The following is a 26,670-nucleotide window of genomic DNA, read 5'->3' on the forward strand; positions in this document are numbered from 1 at the left end:
TGGAAACCAAACCAAACAGTTGCGTGAACGAGTGATGACAAACTCTGAATCAAAGTTAGCAACACACCCCGAACCAGTGTTTCATGAAAAGCTCCTTCGCGACTCTGTATCAGACCGTCTTGACCCAGGCGGCACAGGATTTGGGGAAATAACTCCACGGAGAAAATAAAATCTGTGGGAACTGAGATCCCCACCCACCTGATTCAAGCAGCATCTTTGCAAACATGGGATTCAGAGGAAACTCTGCGATTCGCATGCCGAGTGGTTCGGTTAGACGGCAGTCTTTGTCCAAACCTGCCACGAGAACAATGAGAATCAGAAGCAAGCACCATCGTGCTGGAAGATGCACGGGTGCTGAAAGAACGTTAGATGATGCATGCTTTTGAAAAAGAAGACGAGGCATTCACAAATGAATCATCCTGTCCAGAGAAACCAGACTGCCTGACACAGGAAAGAGGCTGAGGGATGCGGGCAGCAGCAGAGCACTTGCCTGGCATGTGTGAAGCTCTGGGTTCAAGCCCCAGCACAGCAGTAAATTTAAAAAAAAAAAAGTTAACGGGCTGGAGAGAAAATAGTACAATGGGTAAGGCACTTGCCTGACATGCAATTCACCCAGGTTCAATCCCTGACATCCCATATGGTCGCCCAACCCCACAGGAGTGAGCCCTGAGTGCAGAGCTAGGAGTAAGTCAAGTGTGCCCACCACCCCCACCCCCGCCAAAAAAAAATAAAGTAGAAAAATCTACTTTGGGGGGTACATATGGTTGTCCTCTTCCAGATTAAGAAAGGCTAAAAAGATAGCGATTAATCATTACTAACTGACTTTCATTAATTTATTTTCTGGTAATTCTATTTGCCATTCTTTTACGTTTTATTGGATCAAGTAATATGAAATAAATTTATTATATGATTGCCAAGGGGACATCCTGGGGTGTGGGAGGGAACCTGGGTATATTTGTGGAGAGAAGAGGACACTTATGGGACTGGTGGGATTGGTATTAAAATGCTGTATGCCTGTGGGGCTGGAGCAGTAGCACAGCAGGTAGGGCGTTTGCCTTGCACGTGGCTGACTCAGGTTTGATTCCCAGCATCCCATATGGTCCCCTGAGCTCCACCAGGAGTAATTCCTGAGTGCAGAGCCAGGAGTGACCCCTGTGTACCGCCAGGTGTGACCCAAGAAGCAAAATATTACATATATATAGTATGCCTGAAACAACTCTTATGAACAACCTTGTAAATCACAGTGTCTCAATAAACGTTCCTAAGAATAAAAACACAGATTCTAAAAATTTTAAAAATAATTTTTTTAAAGAAAAGAAAATAGGGACCATAGAGATAGTATAGCGGACAGGGTGCTGGCCTTACATGTGGCCGACCTCAGCTCATCCCTGACATCCCATATGGTCCCCTGAGCCTGCCAGGAGTGATTCTTGAGTGCAAAGTCAGGAGTAATCCCCGAGCACTGCCAAGTGTGGCCCCCAAACAAAAAAAATAATAATTAAAAAAAATTAAAATTAAAAGAAAAAAAGCGAAGTGAAAAGGGATCATAAAATATAACTCCAATACAAGAAGAAAAAGGGGTGAGTGCTTGCGAGCAGGATGATCGAAATGTCCTGAATGATCTAAACTTCTACAGATGACTGTGCAACCCCATTAATATACTGAACAAAAAGGGGCTGGAGTGATAGCACAGCAGGTGGGTGCCTTGCACCCAGCCAACCAGGGTTTGATTCCCAGCATCCCATATGCTTCCCCCGAGCACCGCCAGGAGCAATTCCTGAGTGCATGAGCCAGGAGTAATCCCTGTGTATCGCTGGGTATGACCCAAAAAGAAAAAAAAAACAAAACCCCTACAACTTTACTAAACAATACCAAATGGTATTCTACTCACTGAGGGAACATTCAAGAGAAAGACAATCGATTTCTGGAAGGGGTGAATTCAGACTTGGTGTAGGCTCTTGTGTAACATGGTGTTGCCCAAACACCACCACCACTGTAATCCACAGGGAATGCAGGAATGAATTAAGGGACTTAGCGAGAGACACTGACTGAGCTGTAGACTTCAAGGGTGGGAGAAGAGACCGAGCGGAAGTTTAGGAGAGGTCATGAGACTCCGAGAACAAGTGAAAGTTTGAGAGAGGTAACATCTGAGATCCCAGGGAATCTTGAACCCAGGCCCAGGGAATCTTCAGGAGATCTCGTAAAAACAGCTCTGATGACAGCTATTACTAATTTTAGATGTACTGACATATTCTATAAATTCACTGTCACAACTGGGCTTGATGTGCTCTTAGTCTCATTATGGACGCTACCTTCTTTATTCTGAAAAAGCTAAAGGATTAAGATGATTATATATATGGGAAGAATCTATCCCTTTATTTTTTCCTAATAGTTTAATAAATGGGATGGCTCTGTTGGCAAGTGACAGACGCATTCTCCCCCATTAAAGCTGGATCAACTAGTTGAGCACAGTATATATTTATTATTGTTACTTTGTAACTTGAAATTATTCTGACTTCAGTGTGGCTTGCTCCAGTACTGGAAGTCATCTGCAGTGTGTACATCTATTTCTTTATCACTAATACTTTTACTAGTAACATGTAAAGTGCTTTGACTGTAATAGCTGAGAACAACTTATTTTTGTATTTATATATATATATATATACACATATATATTTTTAATTGAATCACCGTGAGATAGTTACAAAACTTTCATGACTGAGTTTCAATCGTACAACGATCGAACACCCATCCCTTCACCAGTGTGCATTTTCCACCACCAGTGTCCTCAGTTTCCCTCCTCCCACCCTTACCCCCACCCCTTCCCACCCCTGCCTCTGCGGCAGGCACCTTCCTTCTTATTCTCTCTCTACTTTGGGGCATCGTGGTTTGCAATACAGAGACGGCATAATGTTTGGTCCTTAGTCTACTTTCAGCACACATGCCCCATCCCGACTGATCCCTTCAACCATAATTGACTTAGTGGCCCCTTCTCCATTCCAACTTCCTTCACCCCCAGCACATGAAGCAGGCTTCCAAACTGTGGAACAATCTTCCTGTTTATTTATTCCTTCTCAATAAAGAACAGCATTGTTCACAAAAGCTAGAATCTGCAAACAACTCGAGTGGCCGAAATAAGACGACTGGTTAAAGAAACTTTGGTACATCTATTCAATGAAATACTACGCAACTGTTAGAAAAATCATGAAATTTGCTTATAAGTGGATGGACATGGAGAGTGTCAATATACTAAGTGAAATGAATCAGAAAGAAAGGGACAGACATAGAATGACTGCACTCATCTGTGGAATATGAAATAACATATGAAATTAATATCCATCCCCTTCTTGAAGATATGAAGAATCCTACAGTAAATACCTGACTCACTATAATCACTTATTGGGAGATTAGTAGAGATCACAAAATAAGAGAAAGGCATACCTCCTAGAGCGTAGAGTAACTCCAATGCTTGAACCATCGACTGTGCTGGAGGGGGCTGTAAAAAAAAAACCAAAAATCCTCCTCAATAATTCTGGTCACAGACATAAAAATGTGACTACTTCCTTCCCTCTGGCCTGCCCCACCCTTCCATCCTCCGTGCTAGTTAACGGTGCCTGAGCCCTGTCCTCTCTCTGGCTGGACATCACGGGGGCTCTCTTACTCTCAATCACCAAGGCTTTGAATTTTTCTCACTATTAATCAAAATTATTTTTTCTTGTACTTTCCCCCGCCCAAATTCACTGTATTTTCTTTTTAAAACCAAACACACATTTCCTAGTGCTTCTCCTTGACCCCACCCGACTTGGGATGACACACCGTTCTAAGATCGCCAGCAGGACTGCTCGCGAATGATTTCCATTTGTTGGCTTCACTGCTTGGTTTTCTGCTTCCACTGTTTCTTGTACTCACAGAAAAATTTACATTTATTACCGGGAATGGCTGTTTTATATCTAAACAGGACCATAAATAACCCATGAAGTAAGCAATTTTCTTACTACTGGGCAACTAAGCTGTGTTCAGCAGCTATGAGGTACTTTAATACTGCTAAGGGAATAAAGTCAGGTGAACCTTGTGATGTGAACCGGGGGAAAAACACAATTTTAGGGGGAAATAACCGGAAGGGAATATGTGAAGATAAATTTGTATGTAACTTTCCTCATTTTTCGGTTGTCTGAAAGTTTATGATCATAAAAATGACATGAAATTACATTACATCTAATTCAATCTGCATTTCTCTTTCCTTTAGAAAAGTTAAACAAATTCTAATATTAGTTTACTATTTCTTTTTATCCTCTTTTCTGCAACTTTTTCCTTTTTTTTTAAATTTAATTGTATTTATTTTATGATGGATCTCATTCTCCTAACCCTGAAAGAGCCTTGAATGTGGCACTTTTTAGAATCTCAGGGTAGGACGACGGAGACATTACTGGTGCCTGCTCAAGGCAATCGGTGAACAACAGGATGATTGTGATCGTGATTTTATTTATTTTTTAATTTTTATTAGTGAAACACCATGAGGTACAGTTGTAGACTTACAAATTTTTGTGCTTGGGTTTCAATTATACAATGATCAAATACCCATCCCTTCACCAGTGCCCATTTCCCACCACCACGGATCCCAGTATCCCTCCCATCCCCCATCCCCCCCCCCCCCCATCCCACCCTGCCTCTGTGGCAGGGCATTCCCTTTTGTTCTCTCTCTCCTTTTGGATGTTGTGGTTCTGCAACTTTTTCTTTAGTGGCTATTTCATTTGTTCTAAATGTTTGAAAACTCTGTAGCTTTTGTGATACTGAGCTGTCAGTTGTCATGTTTTTCTTTCTGACTTTTAATTTGTATATACTGTTCCTCTTTCCTAAATTTTCTAATTTCTTGTTCTACACTCCAATAATCAAAGGGTTCCTCCATATTTACAGTAAACACACAACTGTTTCCTTTGGAAAAGGGATCTTCTATGCCTTACTTCTCCTAATCATGAAACGTATGGTATTAAGGACATTATTATCCCAAGAATTCAGACTTGTCATACTATATATGAAGACAACTGGGAGCAAAAATGCAACTGACAAATTCTACAAGTTCAAGAAGAAAATGAGTTACTATTACATGGCCCAGATATGAGGAAGTGCTTGTCAATCACAGAACAAGAGAGGAAATCATAACAGCAAAGACAGGCTTTACTGCAGAAATGCTTACTGTGCTTTTAAACCTCATGGGCAACTACAAATAAATACAAAATGATACCTGCAAAAAGTACTACAGGCGAAAGTTATTATATTCAACAATTAAAGGGCTCTTAAAAGGTGAAGGAAGGGGCCGGAGCAATAGAACAGTAGGTAGGGCGTTTGCCTTGCACACTGCTGACCTGGGTTCAATCTCTGGCAACCGGGTGGTCCCCACAGCACCGCCAGGAGTAATTCCTAAGTGCAGAGCCAGGAGTAACCCCTGAGCATCACTGGGTGTGATCCAAATAGAAAAACAAACAAACAAAAAGCCAGGATAAACAAGGGCTAGGAGGACTGGTCAATGGTTGGAATCTACCACAAGAGTCTGGGGTGGAGGGTAGGTAAGATAGAGAAGAGATCAGTATGACGATAATAGTTGGAAATGATCGCACAGGACAAGAACTGACTATACGATCCCTGGGCAGAGCCAAGAGTAGGTCCAGAGCACTGCCGGTGTGGCCCCAAAACAAAAAACAAACCCCCAAAATTCAGAAGAAATATAAAATGTTCATAATCATTTTCTTAATCACAGAAATTTTTAAAAGACAGACAATAGCTCCCATCCCCCACACCCCGCAAGGAAATGAAGAGAACTCAAGGGGAAAAAAAAAACCAAAAAAAAAAAAAAACAAGGGCAGGACGGAGACACAAGAGCAAGCATTTGTTCCCTGCTCAAATGCGCCCTGACAAGCAATGTGAACAAGTATCTAGAACAAAGAACTAACTACCAAACTATTGTGGCCCTCAGGTCCCATAATTCCCCTCCTGGAAACTGACCTTCAAAAATCACCAGAAATGCCACCAGCCTCAGGGACCTTCCCTGAAGTTCTAAAAACTCCCCCTGCCCACTCCATCACGATGCTGGGGCCTGCACCCCCCCAACAGACCCGTCCCAACCCGCTGGTGAAACAGGGCTTCCGGTTGCACTACGCACACAACCCTGCCCTTCGGGTACCCAGGCACATAACTACAATCCCTGCCAACCCCCACCCCCATCTCTAACGGCAGGATGGGAGCTGTGGCTGCCGCATCGGCTGTTCCGACCCCACACGGGGCCTGGCACAGAGCAGGCACTCAACACGTGAGCTGTGCGGGGCAACCAGGGAGGTGGCAGGCCCCGACACAAGGTCCTGAGCCCCCCGGTGTGCCCCAGCGCCCCGTGGCCCCGGAGGGCAGGGAGGACTTACTGACATGAAGTGGAACCTGAGGACGTTGTCGATGCCCAGCGCCTTCAGCTGCAGGATGACAGGGGCCAAGTTGCTCCGCTGCATCTCCGGAACCGTGCACTGGGGCAGCTGCTCAAAGGCTTCCTCTGAGGAGAGGAAATAAGAAAAGTCTAAGATCAAATGTCACAAGCCACTATAGTCATCATGCCAAAGGGACATTTTCTCACCTCTAACAAGAGGCCCGAGGAGTCTAGGATCAGATGGATATGTTATGACGCAAAAGCATTTCATATTTCAGAAATACCCTTTGGGGGCCAAAGCAATAGTGTGGTGGGTTTCAATCCCCAGCATCCCATATGGACCCCTGAGTACCATCAGGAGTAATTCCTGAGCACTGAAATCAGGAGTAACCCCTGAGCATTGCCAGGTGTGGGCCCAAACCACATATCCACACTCACCCACCTCCCAAAAACTACAGAAAATGCCATTTTATTTGAAAAAAATACTTAGGAAATGTATATCTTTCCAAGTAATATAGCTATAAAAGTGTATCCATTTACATTAGAATGCATTCTTTGAGCAAAACAACAAGTATTTGCTAACTGGTACGCTATTACCATTTCTTCTGCTCAATAATCAGGAAAGAACTATAGAGATAAGCAAGGAATGTACTTCAAAGTAAATCACCAAAATAATAACAAAAATCTAGCAAATAGCTAAATCTTATGGAGGGCAAAAATTGTCTTCATTTAACTTTCAAAATCAAGGAACCAGACACACACACACACACACACACACACACACACACACACACTTCACAGCCAGCATCCAACGTTGCCCCAAGCTTCCACGCCTCACTGGAAACAAGGTGCCCTCCAACAGGAAAAAGCGGAAAGGTGCCAAGAAGGGAGAGGCCAAGATGGGCAGGGAGGGAAAGACTTTGGGAGGCCTTTTCATAAAAGCCAAATTCGAGAAGGGTGGGGGAAGAAACGAGGGAGGAAAAGATTAAATCACTTTTGTGCCTATTCCGAGAGCTTATGGATTACGGAGAAAAATGTTCCACCCTCAAAACCCTCCCACATCAATCAGCATCCGCCCAAGCACGCCCTCCGCAGGCCAGGGTGGCTGGGCCCCCAGTGGAGCACAGAGCTGGAGGTAATGAGACAAGCAAAGCTGAACCGAAAGAGGTCATGAAGGAAAAACACTATGACTGGAAAACCTCAAGGAGGTTGGTGTTGAAAAGCAGACAACCGGTGTCCCTGGGACTAACGGACACCAAGTGCACTGGGCCGACCTGCCGGCTCTGAGACACTTCAGTGACAAGAAAGGGCCTGAGATCAAGGCCAGGACACGCGAGCCCCCAGGAGGAACGGGGCTAGGTCCTGGTGGGGAAAAGCAGCTCAAGGTACAAAGAAGCACAGCCATGGCAAGAAGGCACGGTGGGGGTCTGCGGGGGAGCCGCCTTAGGGAGCACTGACAGGGAAAGGAGGGTCTGCTGGATAATGAGGAAACGGCCAGGGAAAGACCAAAGGGGTGAGAGGATCTGTAGGAAAACAGAAGGTATGTCTGGGAGGAGCGTAACCCAGCTGACGCGGAGCAGGGATGGGGAGTGACCTGCGTGGGCAAACTGAGAAAGGCCTTGGAGATTCTGGGAGACACGGGGAGCACTGTGAAAACAGAGAACGCCTGGAAGCTGGTGCACCCCAGGATGACTCGTCAGCTCCTTAAAACTACCCTCGCTGACAGAGTGAGAGGCCTCTGAATCGGGCGCACCCGCTCTCCCTTAGGCTGCCTTCTGCTCCGGGGATGCTCAGGGAGAGAACTTGATGCCAGTTTCTCGTTAAAAGCAACTTACGGAACAGAGGAGACAGCGCAAAGGGCTGGAGCAACACTCCACAGGCAAAAGTCCTGGATTCCAAACCTGGAAACAGTCTGGACTCCTGGGCAATGCCAACAGCAACCCCTGAACCCTGAACCAGGAGTGCAACCCCACCCCAGCATCACCAGGTGTGGCCCCAAAAATAAAACGAGTTCCTCAAAAGTCAACATATGATCCCCCAATTCCATTCCCCAACATGCACCCACAAAAAAATTAAAAACCGGGTATGAGGGCAATCTGGCTGTGACTTCTGTCACCCCACTGATCACCGGAGTTGATGTGACTGATCTAGCTGTGACATGTCATCCCACTGATCACCAGAGTTGATCGGTTGATTTGGCTGTGACATGTCACCCCACTGATCAGCAGGGGTTGATGTGGCCTATCTGGCTGGCCAGGCAGGCATTCTCTTCCTCCCCTCACCACTCTGTGTACATCCCTCCCAAAGCTGCACTCTCAGTCAAAGACTACGGCCTTCCCCGACTAGAGATGGGCCATTTTCCCATCCAGGGAAATACAAGCGGCTGCGTTCCCTGGCTAGCACCTCCAAAGAAGTTCTCAAGAATTAAAACCAGCCACTCGCACAAGTCCAGTTACTGACATGCTCACAGGAACACTATGCACAACAGCCAGAGGCAGAAATACCCACCCACTGGCGAGCAGAGAAACAAACAGGTCTGTCTCCATGGGGGAGTCTGAGGCAGTCATGAGAGGGAATGATGTAGCAAAGAGGAGCTTCAGAATAACAAGAAAAGGCAGCCACAAATGGTCCCATGCTACAGGAGCCCATTTGTATGAAAGACCCGAACCAGAGAAAGCCACAGACACGGAACAGCGACTGGGGTTGCCAGGAGCCGGGAGCAGGAAGGGAGGAAAGAAGCGGCTGAGTGGGCGGGTGATTTATTTTGGAATGAAGGAAAGTTGGTAAAACTAGACAGAGGTGATGGTTACACCTTGAGAACTTAAAAAAAAAAATCAGACACAAAACTATTTAATTTTAAAACGTTAATGTTGGGGCCAGAGTGATAGTAGAGTGGTTAGGGTGTTTGCCTTGTACATGGCTGACCTGGGTTCAATCTCCGGCATACCATATGATCCCCAAGCAATGCCAGGAGTAATTCCTGAGTGCAGAGCCAGGAGTAATCCCTGAACATTGCCAGGTGTGAGTGACCTAAACAGCAAAAAAAAATTCTTAAATAAAAAAAAAAGGGGGTTACTGTTATGAAGATTTTACTACCATGGTTTCTTAAGTATAGTGAAAATTTCTCTCTTCTGTATTTCAGCATCCTTCCAGGCAACCATTCACTGTTCATCCCATTTTATTTTTATTTGATTACATGCATTAATGGGCTGGAACGATAGCATAGTGGGTAGGGCGTTTGCTTCGCACGTGACAACCCAGGTTTGATTCCTTCGTCCCTCTCAGAGAGCCTGGCAAGCTACCGAGAGTATCCCGCCCCCACGGCGGAGCCTGGCAAGCTCCCGTGGTGTATTTGATATGCCAAAAACAGTAACAACAAGTCTCACAATGAAGACTGGTGCCCACTCGAGCAAATCAATGAACAACGGGAGGACAGTGCTACAGTGCTACATGCATTAATACATGGCACAGAGCATCAGCTGACCAACAACTTCCTTCCTATCAGTGAGTCTTGGGACGGAACTTTCCATTTCGGCTCCCCAGAGATGCTCTGAATCAGAAGTGAGGACAGAGTCCACGGTGAGGGCGGGCAGGTGTAAAAGGTCCCTTAACCTTATGCTAAGAGATAGGACTTGAGATGCAGTGCCCCAGGCACAGGGGTACCAGGCTAGAGATCATGAGATCCAGGCCCGAGGCTGTCAGGTGACTCGTGCCCGCTGGTGCCGTGAACCACCTCCGAGGAACTGCAGCAAAGGGATGCAGTGTTTAGTGTGAGGAGAGCAGGAGGCGCAGGCCACAGAGGGCCCTGGAGAGGAAGCCTGCATGTCCTCTCTGTCAAGTTCCGCCCAGGAGGACACAGTCTGGCAATAGTTTCCAATGCTCATGCTGACTGCCGGAAGTAAAGATCATTGAAAGAGAGCCACACTGACCTGTATAAAGACGATAACACTTCCCTGAGCGGTTGCGGCCCCCGCGGCCCGCGCGCTGGTTGGCTGACGCCTGGGACACGGGCACGACCACCAGGCACTCAATAGCTGTCCGGGGGTTATAGGCGCGGAGTTTCATGAAGCCGCAGTCAATCACATACACAATCCCACTGATGGTGATGGAGGTTTCTGCCACGTTGGTGGCCACGACCACCTACATTTCCCCACAGAAGAGAGTGAGAATACAAGTCACTTGCCTTTTCACTTCTGATAAACTATTCAAAACTCCTAAAAGCTGCAAAGGTATTTCTGACACTGAAGAATCATTGAAAGTAAAACAATTCAGCCATTACACAGTTTGAAATAGCAGAAAGAGCAGGAACTTTAGCATCCGGGTGTCCTGAGCTGAAATTCCAACTCCCAGGCCAGAGCGATAGTACAGCGGGTAGGGCATTTGTCTTACATGCGGCTAACCCAGGGTTCAACCCCTGCTACCCCATATGGTCCCCCGAGCACCATCAGGAGTAATTCCCAAGTGCAAAGCCAGGAGTAACCCCCTGAGCACTGCTGAGTGTCACCCAAAAAGCAAAAACCCAAACAAAGGGAAAAGAAATAATAGAGAAAAAAGGGGAGGAGGGCAGAGCGACAGAACAGCAGGCAGATGTTTGCCCTGCACATGGCCAACCTGGGTTCACATTCTGGCATCCCATATAAACCCGAGTACTGCCAGGAGTGATTCCTGAGTGCAGAGCCAGGAGTAACCTCTGAGCATCACCGGTGTGACCCCAAACACCAAAAACAATAAATAAATTCCACCTCCGCGGGGGCTGGGAGATAGACAGCAGGTAAGGCACCTGCCTTGCATACATCTGACCGGGATTTGATCCCCAGCACCCCAGATGCTGCCTGGGGTGCCCTGACCCTGCCAGGAGTGCTCCCTAAGCACAGAGTCAGGAAAGGCCTAAGCACAGCCAGGAATAAGCCAAAAGACAAAAACTAAAAACAAAAAAATAAAATAAACATTCAGCTATAGGTGTCACTTGGCCTCCAGACCATGTCTCCTCACTTACATGATAATAAGCTTCCCCTTCCAGCGGCGCCATAGAGGAAATGCTCATAGGAAATAGAGATATTTCACTTTCTAATTTTCTAATAATTCACAGCGATGAAAGCCTAATAGATGGCCCACAATAAGCATTCAACAAATACTGATGTTTGCCTTTTGGACAACTAAAAGGCATCACCACGTTATACATGTACATTCCTCTCTTCACTCACATCCTAACTAGTTTCTGATTATTTGCCGTTTCCGAGGCACGGTTCAAGGTACAATGAGCCAGACAGACTCTTGCTCTCTCCAAATCCATTCCAGAGTGAATGGGTGAATAGCGAACATAAATAAGTAGATAATTTCAGAGATTAACAAATACCAGGAAGAGAAGGCAGGAGGGCAATAATATAATAATCTGATGAAGTGGTTACGTGTATACTATACTATAGCTAATAGTACTATAATGAGGGGCTTGGAGGGGGTTGCTACTTTAGATGCCCAGGAAAAGTCTCTGAATGACTCTGAATGACTTTGAGCCGAGCCCTAACTTCTAGCTGCAGCCAATGCTAGAGACCCATGCAGAAAAGACAGTTCAAAGGCGAAGGAAGAGCCAGTGGAGCCAGAGTCCCAGGTAGAGATTTGCTAGGGAAGGAAGAAGGTGCCAGTCTTCTAGGCCACGAGGCAGTGTTGGCCTTTTATTCCAAGTACACCCGGTACTGCCCCTGGTAGACCTGAAGCAGCAGAGGGTATGCAAGGATGGCACACAGAACTTTATCCAGCATCTTCCATCTACCATTTCATACAACTCATCCCAGCAGGGTTTGTTTTTTTGTTTGTTGGTGTTTTTTTTTTTTTCTTTTTGGATCACACCCAGCGATGCACAGGGGTTACTCCTTGTTCATGCACTCAGGAATTACTCCTGGCTGTGCTCGGGGGACCATATGAGATGCTGGGAATCGAACCCGGGTCAGGCGACGTGCAAGGCAAACACCCTACCTGCTGATGTGGGGTTTTTTTTGTTTTTTTTATAGTAAGACTTTATGCTACAAAATCACCAACTGTTACAATTATTCCTACTTCACAGTTGATCGAAGCAGGCCTCAAGGTTGAATGCATCCTTCCTGGGTACAGAGCAACCCGGGGACAGACGAACCAGCTGCCAGCTGGCAGAGGCTCTCCTCTCCCTGGGTAGGCCCGATGCTGCACTGCCAAGGCCGGACCTCTCCCTAGGTAGGCCCGATGCTGCACTGCCAAGGCCGGAAGCTGAGCACTCCCCCACCTCAGTCTGGATATTAGGAGCCACAGGAAAGAAACGCGATGTTTAGGGGGAGGAAGGCAGCAGGCCACAGATGTTAACTCCTTCCCGTGTCCCCTCTGCTACCCGTTGATCCAGAGCCGCTCCAGTCAACCTCGGCCAGTGCTGGACACTCCTCAGGAGAAAGAAGGGAAAGCAGGGAAAGGTCCAGGGGATGAGCCGGGAGCAGGCGCTGCCTGCTGGCTCTTTGAAACCGATGCTCCTCACCACACCCTTCCCCACCCCTATTTCAAGGCCCAGTACTTTTTTGGCCACACCTCAAATTAACTGAGTTAAACCTGGCTCTAAAGGCAAACTGACATTTAAAACAAATGTTTAAAAACCATTTGCAGCAACTTATTGTTCCGGGTGGATCACGACCCCCCAAGACATTTCTCTAAGTCCAGGAGAGATGGGACTGTTAGGGAGGCAGAAAAGGGGAGGTCAGTGCCCTCGGCAGTGCCCAAGCAACTGCTCTGTGGGGCGGGTTTGGAAGTCTGCACAATCCAATAACTGTGTGCCTTTAGACCTACTGCTAAGGAAAACAGGCCAAAATTCTAGAAGATTCCACCAGATCACCAAGTTCCACTGCTACCATTCCAGTGCACAGCCAAGAGGCCCAACACAATTCTAGAAGGCTGCAAACACCCAGGGCTGTGGGCCCCGGCCTCACCTTTCTGACACTGCGTGACACCCTCTCGAACACTTTCATCTGCTCGAAGGAAGGCAGCCCCGCGTACATGGGGAGCACCCGGAGGTGCCTCTTCATCCCCGTCCGGCCGAGGGCGCGAGCCTGCTCGATCAGCAGAGACACGACGGTTTCCACCTCTTCCTAGAAACGGGGACCCGGAAGGAAAAAGCAAACGAGGTCACCACGTAGCACGTATTTTTATCAGACTGAAAGGAAAAAAAAAAAAACCCAGGGAGAAGATTTTGATTTTTGTTTAGATTCATGAAGTGTCGTGTGAGCGTGCTGCACTCCAGGAAGGGGTTAACCAAGTGCCTGAATAACGATGCCCGTGGGGGGGAAATCTGTACCTGTCAGCTTAATTACTGAAACCTCTATGATCTGCAGTGCACAGAAGAGTTCCCCATAAACAAAAGCAATGACTATTTAACTCCTGGGCTTGGCAAACAAAGCGTTTCACACACAGCGGACAAGCTGGGACACAGAGAGCCGCTATCAGCTCTCCCCAGGAATATCCCCACACTCTGGAAAACATTCGACAGTGGAAAAGATGACAGCTGGTGAAAAGTCCTGCTCGCTGGCGTTCGTTCAGCTCCCAGCGCCCACTCCCACCTCCATGGTGAGCAGGAGGCATCAGCGGCAAAGGCGCACGGAGCAGCGGCCTGTGTGCTGCAAATCATGCCCTGGGAAGTCTCGAATTCTGCTACAAAAATACTCCCCAGCTGAAGGCAGATTGCTCGGGTATCAGCAAACACCTTTAAAATATACTTAACCCCTGGCCGGAGAGACAAACCACGGGGTCAAGCACTTGCCTTGCACAGGGCCAACCTGGGTTCTATTCCTGGCATCCCATTATGGTCCCTTGAGCACCACTAGGAGTGATTCCTGAGTGCAGAGCCAGGAGTAACCCCTAAGCACCACTATGACTCAAAACACACACACACACACACACACACACACACACACACACACACACACACTCTTGAAATAGTACAGCTGTGTTAAAGACTCCCAAACAATCTGGTCAGTAGGGCCATGACACCAAACCAAACAACTGCTCTGTGATCGAGTAACCACAACAAATGATAGAACAAAACAGGAAATAAGTGATCGAGTAATATAGCAGTTCTCTGTATTAATTCTGGTGCTGCCATAACATGTCTGTTCATCACAGTTGAATTACCTGGCCGGTAAGAAATGCTAATATGTCTCCATCTCCCTCTGTCTGGTGAATTTTCATCACAGTGTCTACCGTTGATTTGATATAATCTGGAACAGGACTGAAAAGATGGGAGAGTAAGAGGTAAGAATACACTCATTATTTACAGATCGATTATCCTATAAAGTCTGGCAGAGACACCTCCCAAAAGTTAGTTTGTCTGATAAATTATCAGTACTCTCTTATTTTTCAAAATGTAGCTCACAAAGAAAAACAAACCGCATTATATAATTACACATTATATCATAATAACATGTAAACCAGAAGCTTTAGTTCATTTGCTAAACAAAAGCCATAAACCCCACAAATGGGCAAGCTCTCTAGCACCTTCCCTTGAAGGCAGGGCAGCAGATGCAAGCTGAATCCCACCTGCTGATCATACACACACATACACACACACACACACACACACACACACACACACAGGCAGCATGTGGAAGCCGGCAGAGAGCCAGTGGGTGTGTCCCCAGTTACAGGCTGGATCCCACCTGCTGATCATTCACACACACACACACACACACACACACACACAAGCAGCATGTGGGAGCAGGCAGAGAGACAGTGGGTGTGTCCCCAGTTACAACAGCTCAGAAGCACATGGCCAAGCTCTCTGGATTTGTCATCCATGGAACCAGGCTCCTAAGTTTTGTCTAGAGATAGCTATAGAAACTAGTGATTCCTCCAAAAGGGTCCCTGAAAACATCAACGAAAACATCAACCAGGTCTTCCTGCTAAGACCTTCGCAGAGAGCTGAGAGGCAAATGATTCGAAGGCCTCTCCTGCCACACCTGTAAACCGCAGGTGCCGGGATGAGCAAGCCCTCCCCGTCCCGGGCAGCTTCCAGGCTGCCACGTTCTCTCTAACTAAGCTAAAACAGATTCAAAGAAAAGCACACAGCAGCGCCAAGAGTGGAAACGGATGCATCAGAGATGCTGAGCAGGGTTGCTGACCATCATTCAATGACGAAAGGTACAAAATCTTCTCCCCAGTTCAGCACATCGCCCCTGGAGTTGCGAGCAGCGGCCACGCTGCTCTTCTCCTGTAACAGTCATGCCAGAGAGAGCTCAAAGGGCCAGAGCATGGGCTTCTGGAGCTGGCTGTCCAGTTTTTATCCCAGCATTATGCAGTACCCTGAGCACTGCTGCAAGCAACTTGAGCAGAGAGCCAGGAACAGCCCCTGCACGCTGCCAGGTGTAGAAACATTTCCTTTCAATGTTTTTAAAAAGTAAGACTCATCAAACCTCTGCAGGTAGAAGATATCCACTGGAAACGTCCGCCCTTCCACAGTAAGGATCACACACGTGTCCCGAGTGGAGTCACTGGTCTCATTCTGATTAAAGAAATCTCGAAATTTCTATAAAAAAAAAAAAAGAGAGAGAGAATTTATTTCTCTTCAAAATTAAAAAAAAGGCTCATACCAATGAAAAGAAACAAAATAATATAAACAGGCAGCATAGCAGTAGATGGTAGGGATTGTGTGTGTGTTCATGCATATGCACACATATATGTACATAGATATAAAACTATGGGTTGCAAAATTAGTATTAGAAAAATTCTTTTTACTGCAACTAGAGGGAATCATATTTTTTTTATTTTGTAAAAATAAATATAAATATGGGCTGGAGCGATAGCATGGTGAGTAGGGCATTTGCCTTGCACACAGCTGACCCGGGTTTGATTCCTCTGTCCCTCTTGGAGAGCCCGGCAAGCTACCGAGAGTATCCCACCCACACGGCATGGCCTGGTAAGTTCCCGTGGCATATTCAATATGTCAAAAACAGTAACAACAAGTCTCACAATGGAGACATTACTGGTGCCTGCTTGAGCAAATCAATGAACAACGGGAGGACAATGCCACAGTGCTACATTTTTTGGGGGGGGGAGTCACACTTGGCGATGCACAGTGATTGCTCCTGGCTCATGTACTCAGGAATTACTCCTGGCGGTGCTTGGGAGACCATATGGGATGCTGGGAAATCAAACCCAGGTCGGCCGTGTGCAAATGCTCTGCCTGCTGTGCTATTGCTCCAGCCCCCAGGATCATATTTTAATGACTACAACGATCTGAGTAAAAATAAAGTTCAATGTCAAAACAGCAATGCATGAGTCAACATTTAGCTAGATATTATTTGACTTATTCCAATCTGTGGGTGCATTTAGCCAAAAAGTAGGTTAAAGGTGTGACTCCAATTAAATATTAATTAAATCAGGTTAATGTGTTGTTCTAAACTGGAAAGCATAGATCTGATCATACAAGGTTATCAATTGTCAAAGGAAGCATGTGCTCCCGTGCACGGTCAGATGTTCTGGGACCACAATCACAGGTCTACATTCCCGGTAACAGTGCCAACAGTGGCAGCAGTTTTAGGCCACCTGACAGCCAACAGCATCTGCTCCCTCTTATATCTGTTCTAGAGGCGCTTCAGCACAGTGCTCCGGACACAGTTCTGTCATCCATCACACTCCCACACTCCCTGAGAAGGGCTTCCTGACAGTTCCTGAAGGGGTTAAAAGCTCTAGCCTTGCAGGTGGCCAACCCTGGCTCAATCCCTGGGTACCATATTGTGGTCTCCTGAGGACCAATGGTCACTCCTGAGCACAGAACCAGGAAGAGCCTCTGAGCACCACTAGCCTCTTCGCTCAAAACATAAATTAATTAATTAAGAGTTCCTTCCAGAGGGACACATTCCTCTCAGTGGCACGTGACCACCAGACCTGCAGTCTATAGAACAGCCTGACCCAAGACCCCTGGCCAAGAGTGGGGAAGGAGATGCCATCAATGATCCCCTTGGGGGATATAACCCAAGATACACAGAGAAGAGAGTCCGGGAAGAACTGGATCACCAAACTGGCAGGTGGTAAGTGCAAGCGGGCTGAGAAGCAGGGACCAGAGAGACTGCAGAGCAAGGCAGCACACTTGTCTTACACCTTGCTAAACTTGGGTTCAACCAGTCGCACCCTATGTGGTCCCCCAAACCCAGCCGGAAGTCACCCCTGAGTGCAGAGCCAGGAGCCAGGAGTAAGCCCTGAATGAAGTAGGGTTCCCCCTCCCCCACTAAGAAGATGGGGAGCAGCTGTGCCAGGGATGCTGAGGGGCACAGACAGCCCGTGAGACAAGGCCCACAACTCTCTGACTCGCCATAACCTTCCTGCTCCCCCGAGGCCCGGCTGTGTGGCTCTCCAGGCCTGTCCCCTTCCTCCTCTAAGCCTCTGGGATGCAGGACCAGGCCTGATTGTGGGAACCAGGAGCTGGCCGCACTGCAGAAGGATGGAGGACAGAGCTGACAGGACTGGGCTATAGAGACCCGGTGCTGGTCATCAAGCCCAGGGTTGTGTTTGAGACAAGTCAGCCCAGACACCCACGGGCCTCATACCCGCTACAGGACCCTGCACGGCCAAGCAGAGCTCACCTGGCTGCATCCTTTCCTTTTCTGTCAGGCCAGAGACTTCACGTCCCGCAGCGCGAGGGACTCGGTTCAGACATGCCCAAAGTGAGGCACGGACAAGGGACACCCCATCCTCCCAAAGTGTGAGTCATCCATCTGCAAGGGCAGGCAGGCGGAGAACCCAAGGAGATGAACTGAGGCAGAAGCACGCAAGGGGCAGAAACCTGCGGCAGCAAGGCACAGCTCCAGCCAGAGTGGGTGCGAGAGGCCCCGGGAGAGGCTGGGTCAGTCAAGGCTGGGCTGAAGCACGCAAAGGCAAGAGAACATCTGGGCCAACGGGCTGGAATGATGGTACAGCACAAGCAGAGGAGTACAGCAGCAGGTGAACTGAGCCAGGAACTGTAAATCTCACCCACCAAAGAGGCAGCCAATCAGAACAGGCAATGGTTGCGGTGGGAGACGGCAGCCGATTAAGGAAAAAGTCTCTTTGTCTCTCTCTTTCTCTGTGTGTCTCTCTCCCCCTCCCTCCCTCCCTCCTTCTCTCTCTCTCGCCTCCCTCCATCCCACCCCCCTTCTTTTTTTTTTCCCTTCCCTGGCTTCCCTCAGGCTATGTTGTCTTAATATTTTTAATTGTTACAGTGTTAGAGAATGACTTAAATATCTAGCCTTGATTTTATTATTTTTTTCTAGGATCTTATTTCTTTTTTCTTTTTTTTTTTTATTTAGTGAAACACCATGAGGTACAGTTGTAGATTTACAAATTTTTGTGCTTGGATCTCGGTCACACCATGCTCAAACACCCATCCCTCCACCAGTGACCATCTTCCACCACCAGGATAATATCCCTCCCCCCCCCCTCCCCCCCATCCCCCCCTGCCACTGTGGCAGGGCATTCCCCTTTGTTCTCTCTCTCCTTTTGGGTGTTGTGATCAGCAAAAGAGGCACTGAGTGGCAAACATGTTCAGTCCAGTCTACTTTCAACCTGCATCTCCCCTCTTGGGAGGATCCCTTCTCTCTGCTTCTCTCCTCCTCCCTCCATCCATCCCTCACTGCCTGTCTTTCTTTCTCGCTCTCTCTTCCTCCCTCTCTCTCCCGTCTCTCTCTCTTCACATATGCCCGGGCCAGGTCATGGCACAATTGCTGCTTTCACTCAGGACTTCAGCCACCAGCTCAGGAGACCCCAGGCTCTTACACTTCTGACTAACTGTCCCTCAGGATCAGGAAAGGCTCGGCACATTCTGGCAGGCACAGATACTGAGCACAGGAGTCTCACACAGTGCCTGGGGACCAAGGAAAGCCGGGACAGGATGACAGGAAGTGCAGGATACAGTTTGAGAAAGGCTCAAACACAGGCATGAGATCTCGCCCACAAGCACGTGGCAGCAGGCTGGAGACCAAGGAACGCCAGGACAAGATGTCAGGGAGCCCCTAGGACACAGTCCAGGAAAGGCGCGGGGACACGGCTCCAGATTAGGAAAGCATGCAGGGGATGGGAGCACGGTGGGGGCGGGAGGGACCTGCCTTCACACACTGGAGGCGAGCAGACCGTGTGGGACGGGATGGGAAGGTCACACACAGGACAGGGCTGCGCCAGGGACAGCACAAGAGATGGCATTCACGGGGAACGGGGAGGCCTGGACACTTGGGGAGGGACACGGACCTTCTACTCAAACTGTACAATAAATGTCAACTCCTTATCCTTCTGAGTTCTGCCTGCAAATCTTTCCTACAGTTCTCAAGGCCCACCAGCGCAGGGAAATCCATTTTCATGCTAACAGTAAGAGAATGCAAATCGGGGCTGAAGCAATAGCACAGCGGGTAGGGCATTTGCCTTGCACTGGGCCGACCCGGGTTTGATTCCCAGCATCCCATAGGGTCCCCGGAGCACCGCCAGGAGTGATTCCTGAGTGCAGAGCCAGGAGTAACCCCTGTGCGTTGCCAGGTGTGACCCTAAAAGCAAAATTAATTAAATAAATAAATAAATCAGCAGCAGAGGAAAAAATCAGTAGCTCCACCATGAGACTCAGAAAACCTCCAGACAACAGCAGACATGGAAACAAGGACTCAAAAGAAATGAGCACCAGACAAGAGAACCCTGGGATGAATTCAAGAGAAACAACTTAAGACTAGTTAGGAGACCCAGAAGCCCAGCAAGGCAGTAAAAAGAGAGAGAGAGAGAGAGAGAGAGAGAGAGAGAGAGAGAGAGAGAGAGAGAGAGAGAATGCAAATCACCAACCTCAAAGGAGCCCTGCCCAGCCCAGCAGAGGATGCTGGGCACCGCAATGGGAAGGCTGACACACAAGGAAGCCCAGGACGAGTGGGAGCAGATGGGGTCGGGCAGGTGAGCAAAGGCAGCTCCTCACCTGGAGGGCCTTGCCAGCAAAGTCAGTCAGACCCGACCGGGCCACACACAGTGCCCGTCGCCTGTGCTCCGAGTGGGGTTTCGGACACCCTCCGCCCCACCTGCCTGCCCACCCCTATGGCAAACTCCCGGACGTCTTTCAAAGCCAGCTGGGATGGCGCTGCACTGTGAGACCTTCTCAACACGTGGTAGTGCAGAGAGACTGGACTGGCACAGCCACAAACACCCAGGTCAGTGGCACCACTTCCTGTGGACGTCAGGAGTGCGGGAATCAGCCTGCACCCAGCCGACCGATCGAGCTGGGAAGATGACTCAGCAGGAGGGCAGGTGTCTCACACGTACATTTCAAAGTTGTCAAGACTATTTGTTAGTTACCTGCTCTTCGGACCAGAAGATTAGTCACTGTGAGAATCGGAGTAAACGTGGCCGTGAAAAAAGTTCTAACATGGAAACTATTATATGTACAGGAGGAGAGTTTCAACAGTAGCCCTCCTCCTCCCGAAAAAAAAAAAAAATCTAAAGGCACTGGTCATAAATAAAATTCAAGAAACAAAGGCTCGCATGGAAAAAAACAGTAAGAAACTGAAGAAACTGCCCATGTAAGGAGAAACACATCTGCAGAGAAACAAGACAAGTAGGTAATTATGAACTCAATTAATTACAGGCTCAGCTGCATCCACCAGCTGAACAGGAGGAGCCCTGGAATCTAGGCCACCGACGGCCCCGGCAGAAACGCAGGCATTCGGCCCCAGAGGAACCCACGCCAGAGGTGACTTCTCAAGGTCACGGCCACCGGAAGCGCAGTGACCTCCCAAGGCCATGTCCAACGGGAGCAGATTTTACCAGGAGGAGGGGTAGAGGTGGGAGGCACGGAAAACACTCTCACCTCCGCATCCAGAGTGGCTGAGGCCACAATCAAGCGCAGGTCCCCTCGTTTTTTCTGAATCTGAAACACAAGGCAGCAAGGAAACAGTGAGCTGTTTGTGGGTGAAATAATCTGATGTCGGAAATCTAGATCCAGATGACTCCATTTATGTATTTGGGTGGGTAGCAAGATTTTTTTTTTTTAGGTGAAACAGGTAACAAGGAGGTTCACTACCTTTTCTGATTGTAAGTGAGTAAATGTGTTACACTTTTTTTTTTTTTTTAGCTTCCTGGGTTCCACCCAACAAAGCACAGGGCTCTGCACTCAGGAATTACTCCTGGCGGTGCTCAGGGGACTATATGGGATCCTGGGAATCGAACCGGGGTCATCCACGTGCAAGACAAATGCCCTACCCGCTGTGCTATTGCTCCAGCTCCCAAATGTGTTACACATTTCTAGTGGGGAATGTGTCACAGCTTTTAAAGGAAAACTAAAAAGATAACCAGGAATACAAGTTTCAGTGGAAGAGTACATGCTTCATGTCTATGAGGCCCTGGGTTTGATCCCTAGCGTGGAACATAAAAGCAAAAGTTTTTTCAAATGATAGAAAGTACATAATCAATCTCTCAATTTCTCCCTCTCTCCCCTCCCACCCTCTACCTCTCTCTTCTACTTGCAAAATAAAACCACTTCACACACAAAAAACAGTCCTGAGCTTCAATGTTCAACTGCAAAACCATGTTTTCTTGACGTCAGGATATCTTAATAGTCAGCACACAAACTTAAACATACACATCTATAACTAAAATATGGGGAAAGTACATAAAAAGCAAATAAATGATAATGAACAGAAACATTCAAAGACAAAAATGTTGTTTAAGGAAACTATCAACAGGCACTGGGAAAGCGATCAAATAAACTAATGCAAAAAAAAAAATCAATACTAACAATGAAATGACTTTTTCATTGGCAAGGGTTTTTCTTAAAGCTAATACTCAGTGTTGGCAAAGATGTGGTAAAGCCCTCTCACAACACTGCTCCTGAGACAGTAACAAGCTAGGGACATAATATCATCACAAGGGTCAAAAATCTTAATTTCAGGGGCTGGAGCGATAGCACAGCTGGTAGGGCATTTGCCTTGTATGCGGCCGACCCGGGTTTGATTCCCAGCATCCCATAGGGTCCCCTGAGCACCACCAGGGGTAATTCCTGAGTGCAGAGCCAGGAGGAACCCCTGTGCTTCGCCAGGTGTGACCCAAAAATTCACAAATCTCAATTTCTAACCAAGAAATACAATAAGAAGAAAAAGAGCAGAAACAGTGGCGGCTAGCCCAAGGGAGGCTGTGCTGCTCTCAGGGCCCTGTGCAGTTGGACAACACACGTATCGCACAGAGAGATCCGGCCACAGAGTCTGGGTCATCTGGAACCCAGTGGTCTGCCCACATGTAGCTGTGCGCCCTCACAGCAGGGCACCACCTCCTCACTGACACAGAGCCTCAGACTCTACGTGTGACCGTGGACAAGGTGCCACCCTCAGAACTGTACATTATCTTACTGATGCCTTACAACCAATGATGCTCTGAAGTGGCTCTGTCCCAGAGACTGTCTTCAGTGATGGGAGGCTCTGGCCAGTGCAGTTACCACCTGCCCCATGTGACCACAGAGCACACAAGGTAGAGCTAGTGTGACAGAAGAACCGAATTTTTTCTTTAATTTAATATTTTTGTGCGTGGCAGGGTTGGGGGGAGGTGGGCAAGAGGGCGTTTTAGGGCCATCCCCCAGAGTGCTCCAAGCTTGCTCTGGGTTCTATGCTCAAGCAGTGTTTGGGGGGCCACACGGGGTGCCAGGGATGCAACCCGGGTCAGCTGTGTGCCAGGCAAGCACCCTCCCCACAGTAAAATCTCCCCCAGACCCTTCTATTCAACTTTTATCTTTAGTATTATATTAATCTAAGCTGACGGTGGCTACCAGATAGGGAAGGTGATCCAGTTTAGACGTAAAGACTTCTGCCACTCCCATTTTAGAAGTGAATAAACTCAGCCGAGTCAGAATCGGGAGCCCCAGTAGCATGACCAGAGGTGCATACCTTCCATCACCCTGGGACTGTCCTCTCTTCCTAGTGGCCTACAACAGGGAATTCTCACAAAGAAAACAATCAGGAAACATGGAAAGTACAGAAAGGATGAAGATAAAGTTGAAACAAGACTGGCTATATGCTCCAAATGATGGGGATCATTAAATCCTTCTCTTGTCTCTGAGGTATGTTTCAAATCATCTATAATAAAGAGGAAGGAAGGAAGGGAGGGAGGGAGGGAGGGAGGGAGGGAGGGAGGGAGGGAGGGAGGGAGAAGGAAAGAGAAAAAGAAAGAAAGAAAGAAAGAAAGAAAGAAAGAAAGAAAGGAAGGAACGAAAGAAAAAAGGAAGGAAGGAAGGAAGGAAAGAAAAAAGAAAGAAAGAAAAATGCAACAGTTTTTATTTCAAAGGTACTCAGTGAAAATTGCTGAAAATATTTCAAATCTGGAAGCTATGCAAATGCCTCATAGTAGAAGAGTGAAATACTTTATGGAAGATACTTAATTTAGTTAGTGGCAGATACTAAAATGATCTCTTCTAAGAATATTTAATGATATAGAAAAAGGAGTTTGATATAATGGTGAGACAATGCAAAATACAAATTAGCACATGCAATCTAATTCCTATTAGTCAAAACAAATGTATGTACATGCCACATAACAAAGAAAAACACACCAACATAAAAAGGGAAAAAGAGACAGAACAGGGATTGAGACACTTGCCCTGCATGCAGCCAACTCAGGTTCAATCTCAACACCTCAGTCCCTGAAAATTGCTAGGTGTGGCCCAAAACCCATAAACAACATTCTACCAGTGATTTTTCTCTGTAGGAGTAGTTTTTTTTTTTTTTTTTGCAGGGGAGGGCAGTACCTGGGATCCAACCCAAGGCTTGGTTTTGATTCTCAGCATCACACACACACACACACACACACACACACACACACACACACACACACACACACATACACACACACACACAATCTGGCAGTGAAGACCTACCTTTTTCAGCAAGCCAATGGCAATGTCAGTGTACAAGGTTCTCTCATGGGCTTCATCCAGCATAATGACACTAAGGATCAGAGGTAAGACCTCAGGCATCATCCAAAAAAACTTCACCCTTAACCCCAGCCAGACCATCCTTAGACCTCTGGGTAGACAAACCCAGACCCATGCAACCTGGTATCAAAAGGAAAATCTGAATTCTTCTGATACAAGGAAGCAACACTTAACACAACTAAAAAAAGGGTCAATGTATCCTGGTTTCTTTGAAGAGCTTTACCACCCTCATTTGGTGTCCAATAAGATCTAACACCTGATTTTAAATTAAATTATAAATGGTTAAAATTCACAGAGCATATTAAAAAGTCAAAACAAGGCTCAACTACCTACTACAGAAAATAAAGAGGCAGAAGAAAGAGGCAGGTGATGTGATGTGGGCTACTTAGAAGTCCAATGTGACATCCTTTCCCAGAATGCTCCAGAGCCTGGGTGGGACCACTTGAAGGTCACAGTGATGGACAAAGACATGCAAGTGTAAATTCTGATTTGGATCCGGCAAACTATATTCAACGGAATATCGCCCAGTGCTACACCGTGATTCTGCAGTTACCATCAAACATGGGATATGATAGAGAAAAACACCCATGGTGAGGAGAAAGGCTCTGAGCTGCTGATTTAAGACACAAACCCCCACTATAACAAACTACTTTTCATGCTACCTGCGTGCTTTTGGAACTTGAGGAAAAGTGTCAGAACAAAAAAATACATTTACCTGTACTTTGTTAACAGTGGATCAACCATCATTTCCCTGACCAACATTCCGTCAGTCAGAAACTGGAAAAGAAAAACAGGAAGTTTTAGAATTAATTTATACTCTGTACCAAATTCAAGTGCATTCAAATACATTTCATCTCTTCACTGGCATGTAAACAATTCCCACCCAAAAAAAAAAAAAAACTTTCAGAAAATGTCCCAGAATTTTAGCATTAAGCAATGGAACTGTTCGCAGGATTTTGAACTCCAGATTTCCTCAGCTGGAGGCAGTAAATCTTTCAGCAGAACTCAATTCTGATAGCATCTGTACTGACGATCAGAACATGGGTCAGCCCAGGCCTCCAGGCCTGCAGCTCTGAAGACTCCTAAAGAACAGGCAGTGAACACAAACATGTGCCCACCCAATGGATAATTGGGTCTTGAAACATCCCAAAGGGGACAGACATGCAGTGCTTGAGGTCATTAACCTCTCTTGCAAATGCTATTATTTGAAGGAGGCAATATGGGGTTGTGGTTACGGGAACAGGTGTCAGAGCACTGGGAGTTGAGGTCCAGACTACCTCTGACCACTGTCTGGGCTGTGGGCAGTTATTCACTCTGAACCTGAGTCTTCACTTACAAAAAAAATAAGCCTTAGTGGGTTATTGGGGTTGTGGTAAGGACTGAAAAAGTGCGTGTGAAGCATTTAGATCAGGCCCTAGGACACAGATAATGTTCAAAATTTCAGCTTTTACCCTTGCAATTAATGGAGGTTTATAAAGGACTTTAGAAAGAAATACTAGATCTTGTGACTTTCTCCTCAAAACAATTAGGTACTTTCACAAAGTTAAATATAAACTTCTCTCTCACAAGTTAGATAAATTAGTGGGGTTTTGGTTTTTGTTTGTTGTTTGTTTTGTTTTTACTTTTTGTTCAGAAGAACAGGATGTTTTCCCATTTTTTTTTTGAGGAGTGGGGCTATTTGGGCCATATCTGGCAGTGCTCAGCGTGTGCTCCTGGCTCTGTGCTCAGGGGGTCACTTCACAGTATTGAGGGGAACCACACAGGGTCCCAGGAACTGAACAGGAGGAAACACTTTACCCACAATACTCTCTCGAACCCACTTTATCTTATTTTTCTTAGAGAGGATATCCACTGCCATATATAATGAAGAGAAGGTAGAACTTGCCACCAAAAACAGATAATCGGCCAAGACTGAGGCACATGTGGCCAGATGCATCAGTCATCGAAGCGGATACAGTAGCCCACCTCGTAGCCCAGCACTGCACCCCTTTCCTCAGCTACTCTCCCTGCAACCTTTGGGAAGAAAAATCACGCTGAAAATAAAGACATAGAGCACTTGCCTTGCATGCAGCTGACCCAGGTTCAAACCCCAGAACTGCACATGGTCTCCTGAGCCCTGCCAGGAGCGATCCCTGAGCACAGCACTGGTGAGCATAGCCCAAAAACAATAAAAAAGTGGGAGGGGGGGGCACCTTCAAATTCTGAGCAAATGATGGCATGCTTTTCATGAAAGACATGCATTTCATGAACTTAATCATTTGCTTATATAATCTACTGAAAATGTATCTGAATTGACAAATTTAAATTTATCTGATGGTACAGAAGACTATTTCTTCTTTAA

The 26,670-nt window shown here is 47.0% G+C and overlaps 1 protein-coding gene across 1 annotated transcript in view; it reads right to left on the bottom strand.

Annotated features, from left to right (window-relative positions):
* The window catches only part of DHX35 (DEAH-box helicase 35), a 73,423-nt gene that overhangs the window by 14,440 nt on the left and 32,313 nt on the right, over positions 1 to 26,670 (bottom strand). Inside the window, exons 6-15 of the mRNA XM_056121601.1 lie at positions 25,045 to 25,106; positions 24,273 to 24,342; positions 21,222 to 21,281; positions 15,829 to 15,941; positions 14,552 to 14,648; positions 13,354 to 13,512; positions 10,339 to 10,549; positions 6,411 to 6,535; positions 3,442 to 3,496; positions 199 to 294 (exon numbers count right to left, since the gene is read on the bottom strand). Of these exons, the coding sequence (XP_055977576.1) occupies positions 199 to 294; positions 3,442 to 3,496; positions 6,411 to 6,535; positions 10,339 to 10,549; positions 13,354 to 13,512; positions 14,552 to 14,648; positions 15,829 to 15,941; positions 21,222 to 21,281; positions 24,273 to 24,342; positions 25,045 to 25,106 (1,048 nt within the window). The remainder of the gene's footprint in view (positions 1 to 198; positions 295 to 3,441; positions 3,497 to 6,410; positions 6,536 to 10,338; positions 10,550 to 13,353; positions 13,513 to 14,551; positions 14,649 to 15,828; positions 15,942 to 21,221; positions 21,282 to 24,272; positions 24,343 to 25,044; positions 25,107 to 26,670) is intronic.

Source organism: Sorex fumeus, unplaced genomic scaffold (assembly GCF_029834395.1).
Source record: "Sorex fumeus unplaced genomic scaffold, SorFum_2.1 ptg000044l, whole genome shotgun sequence".
Lineage (NCBI taxonomy): Eukaryota > Metazoa > Chordata > Mammalia > Eulipotyphla > Soricidae > Sorex > Sorex fumeus.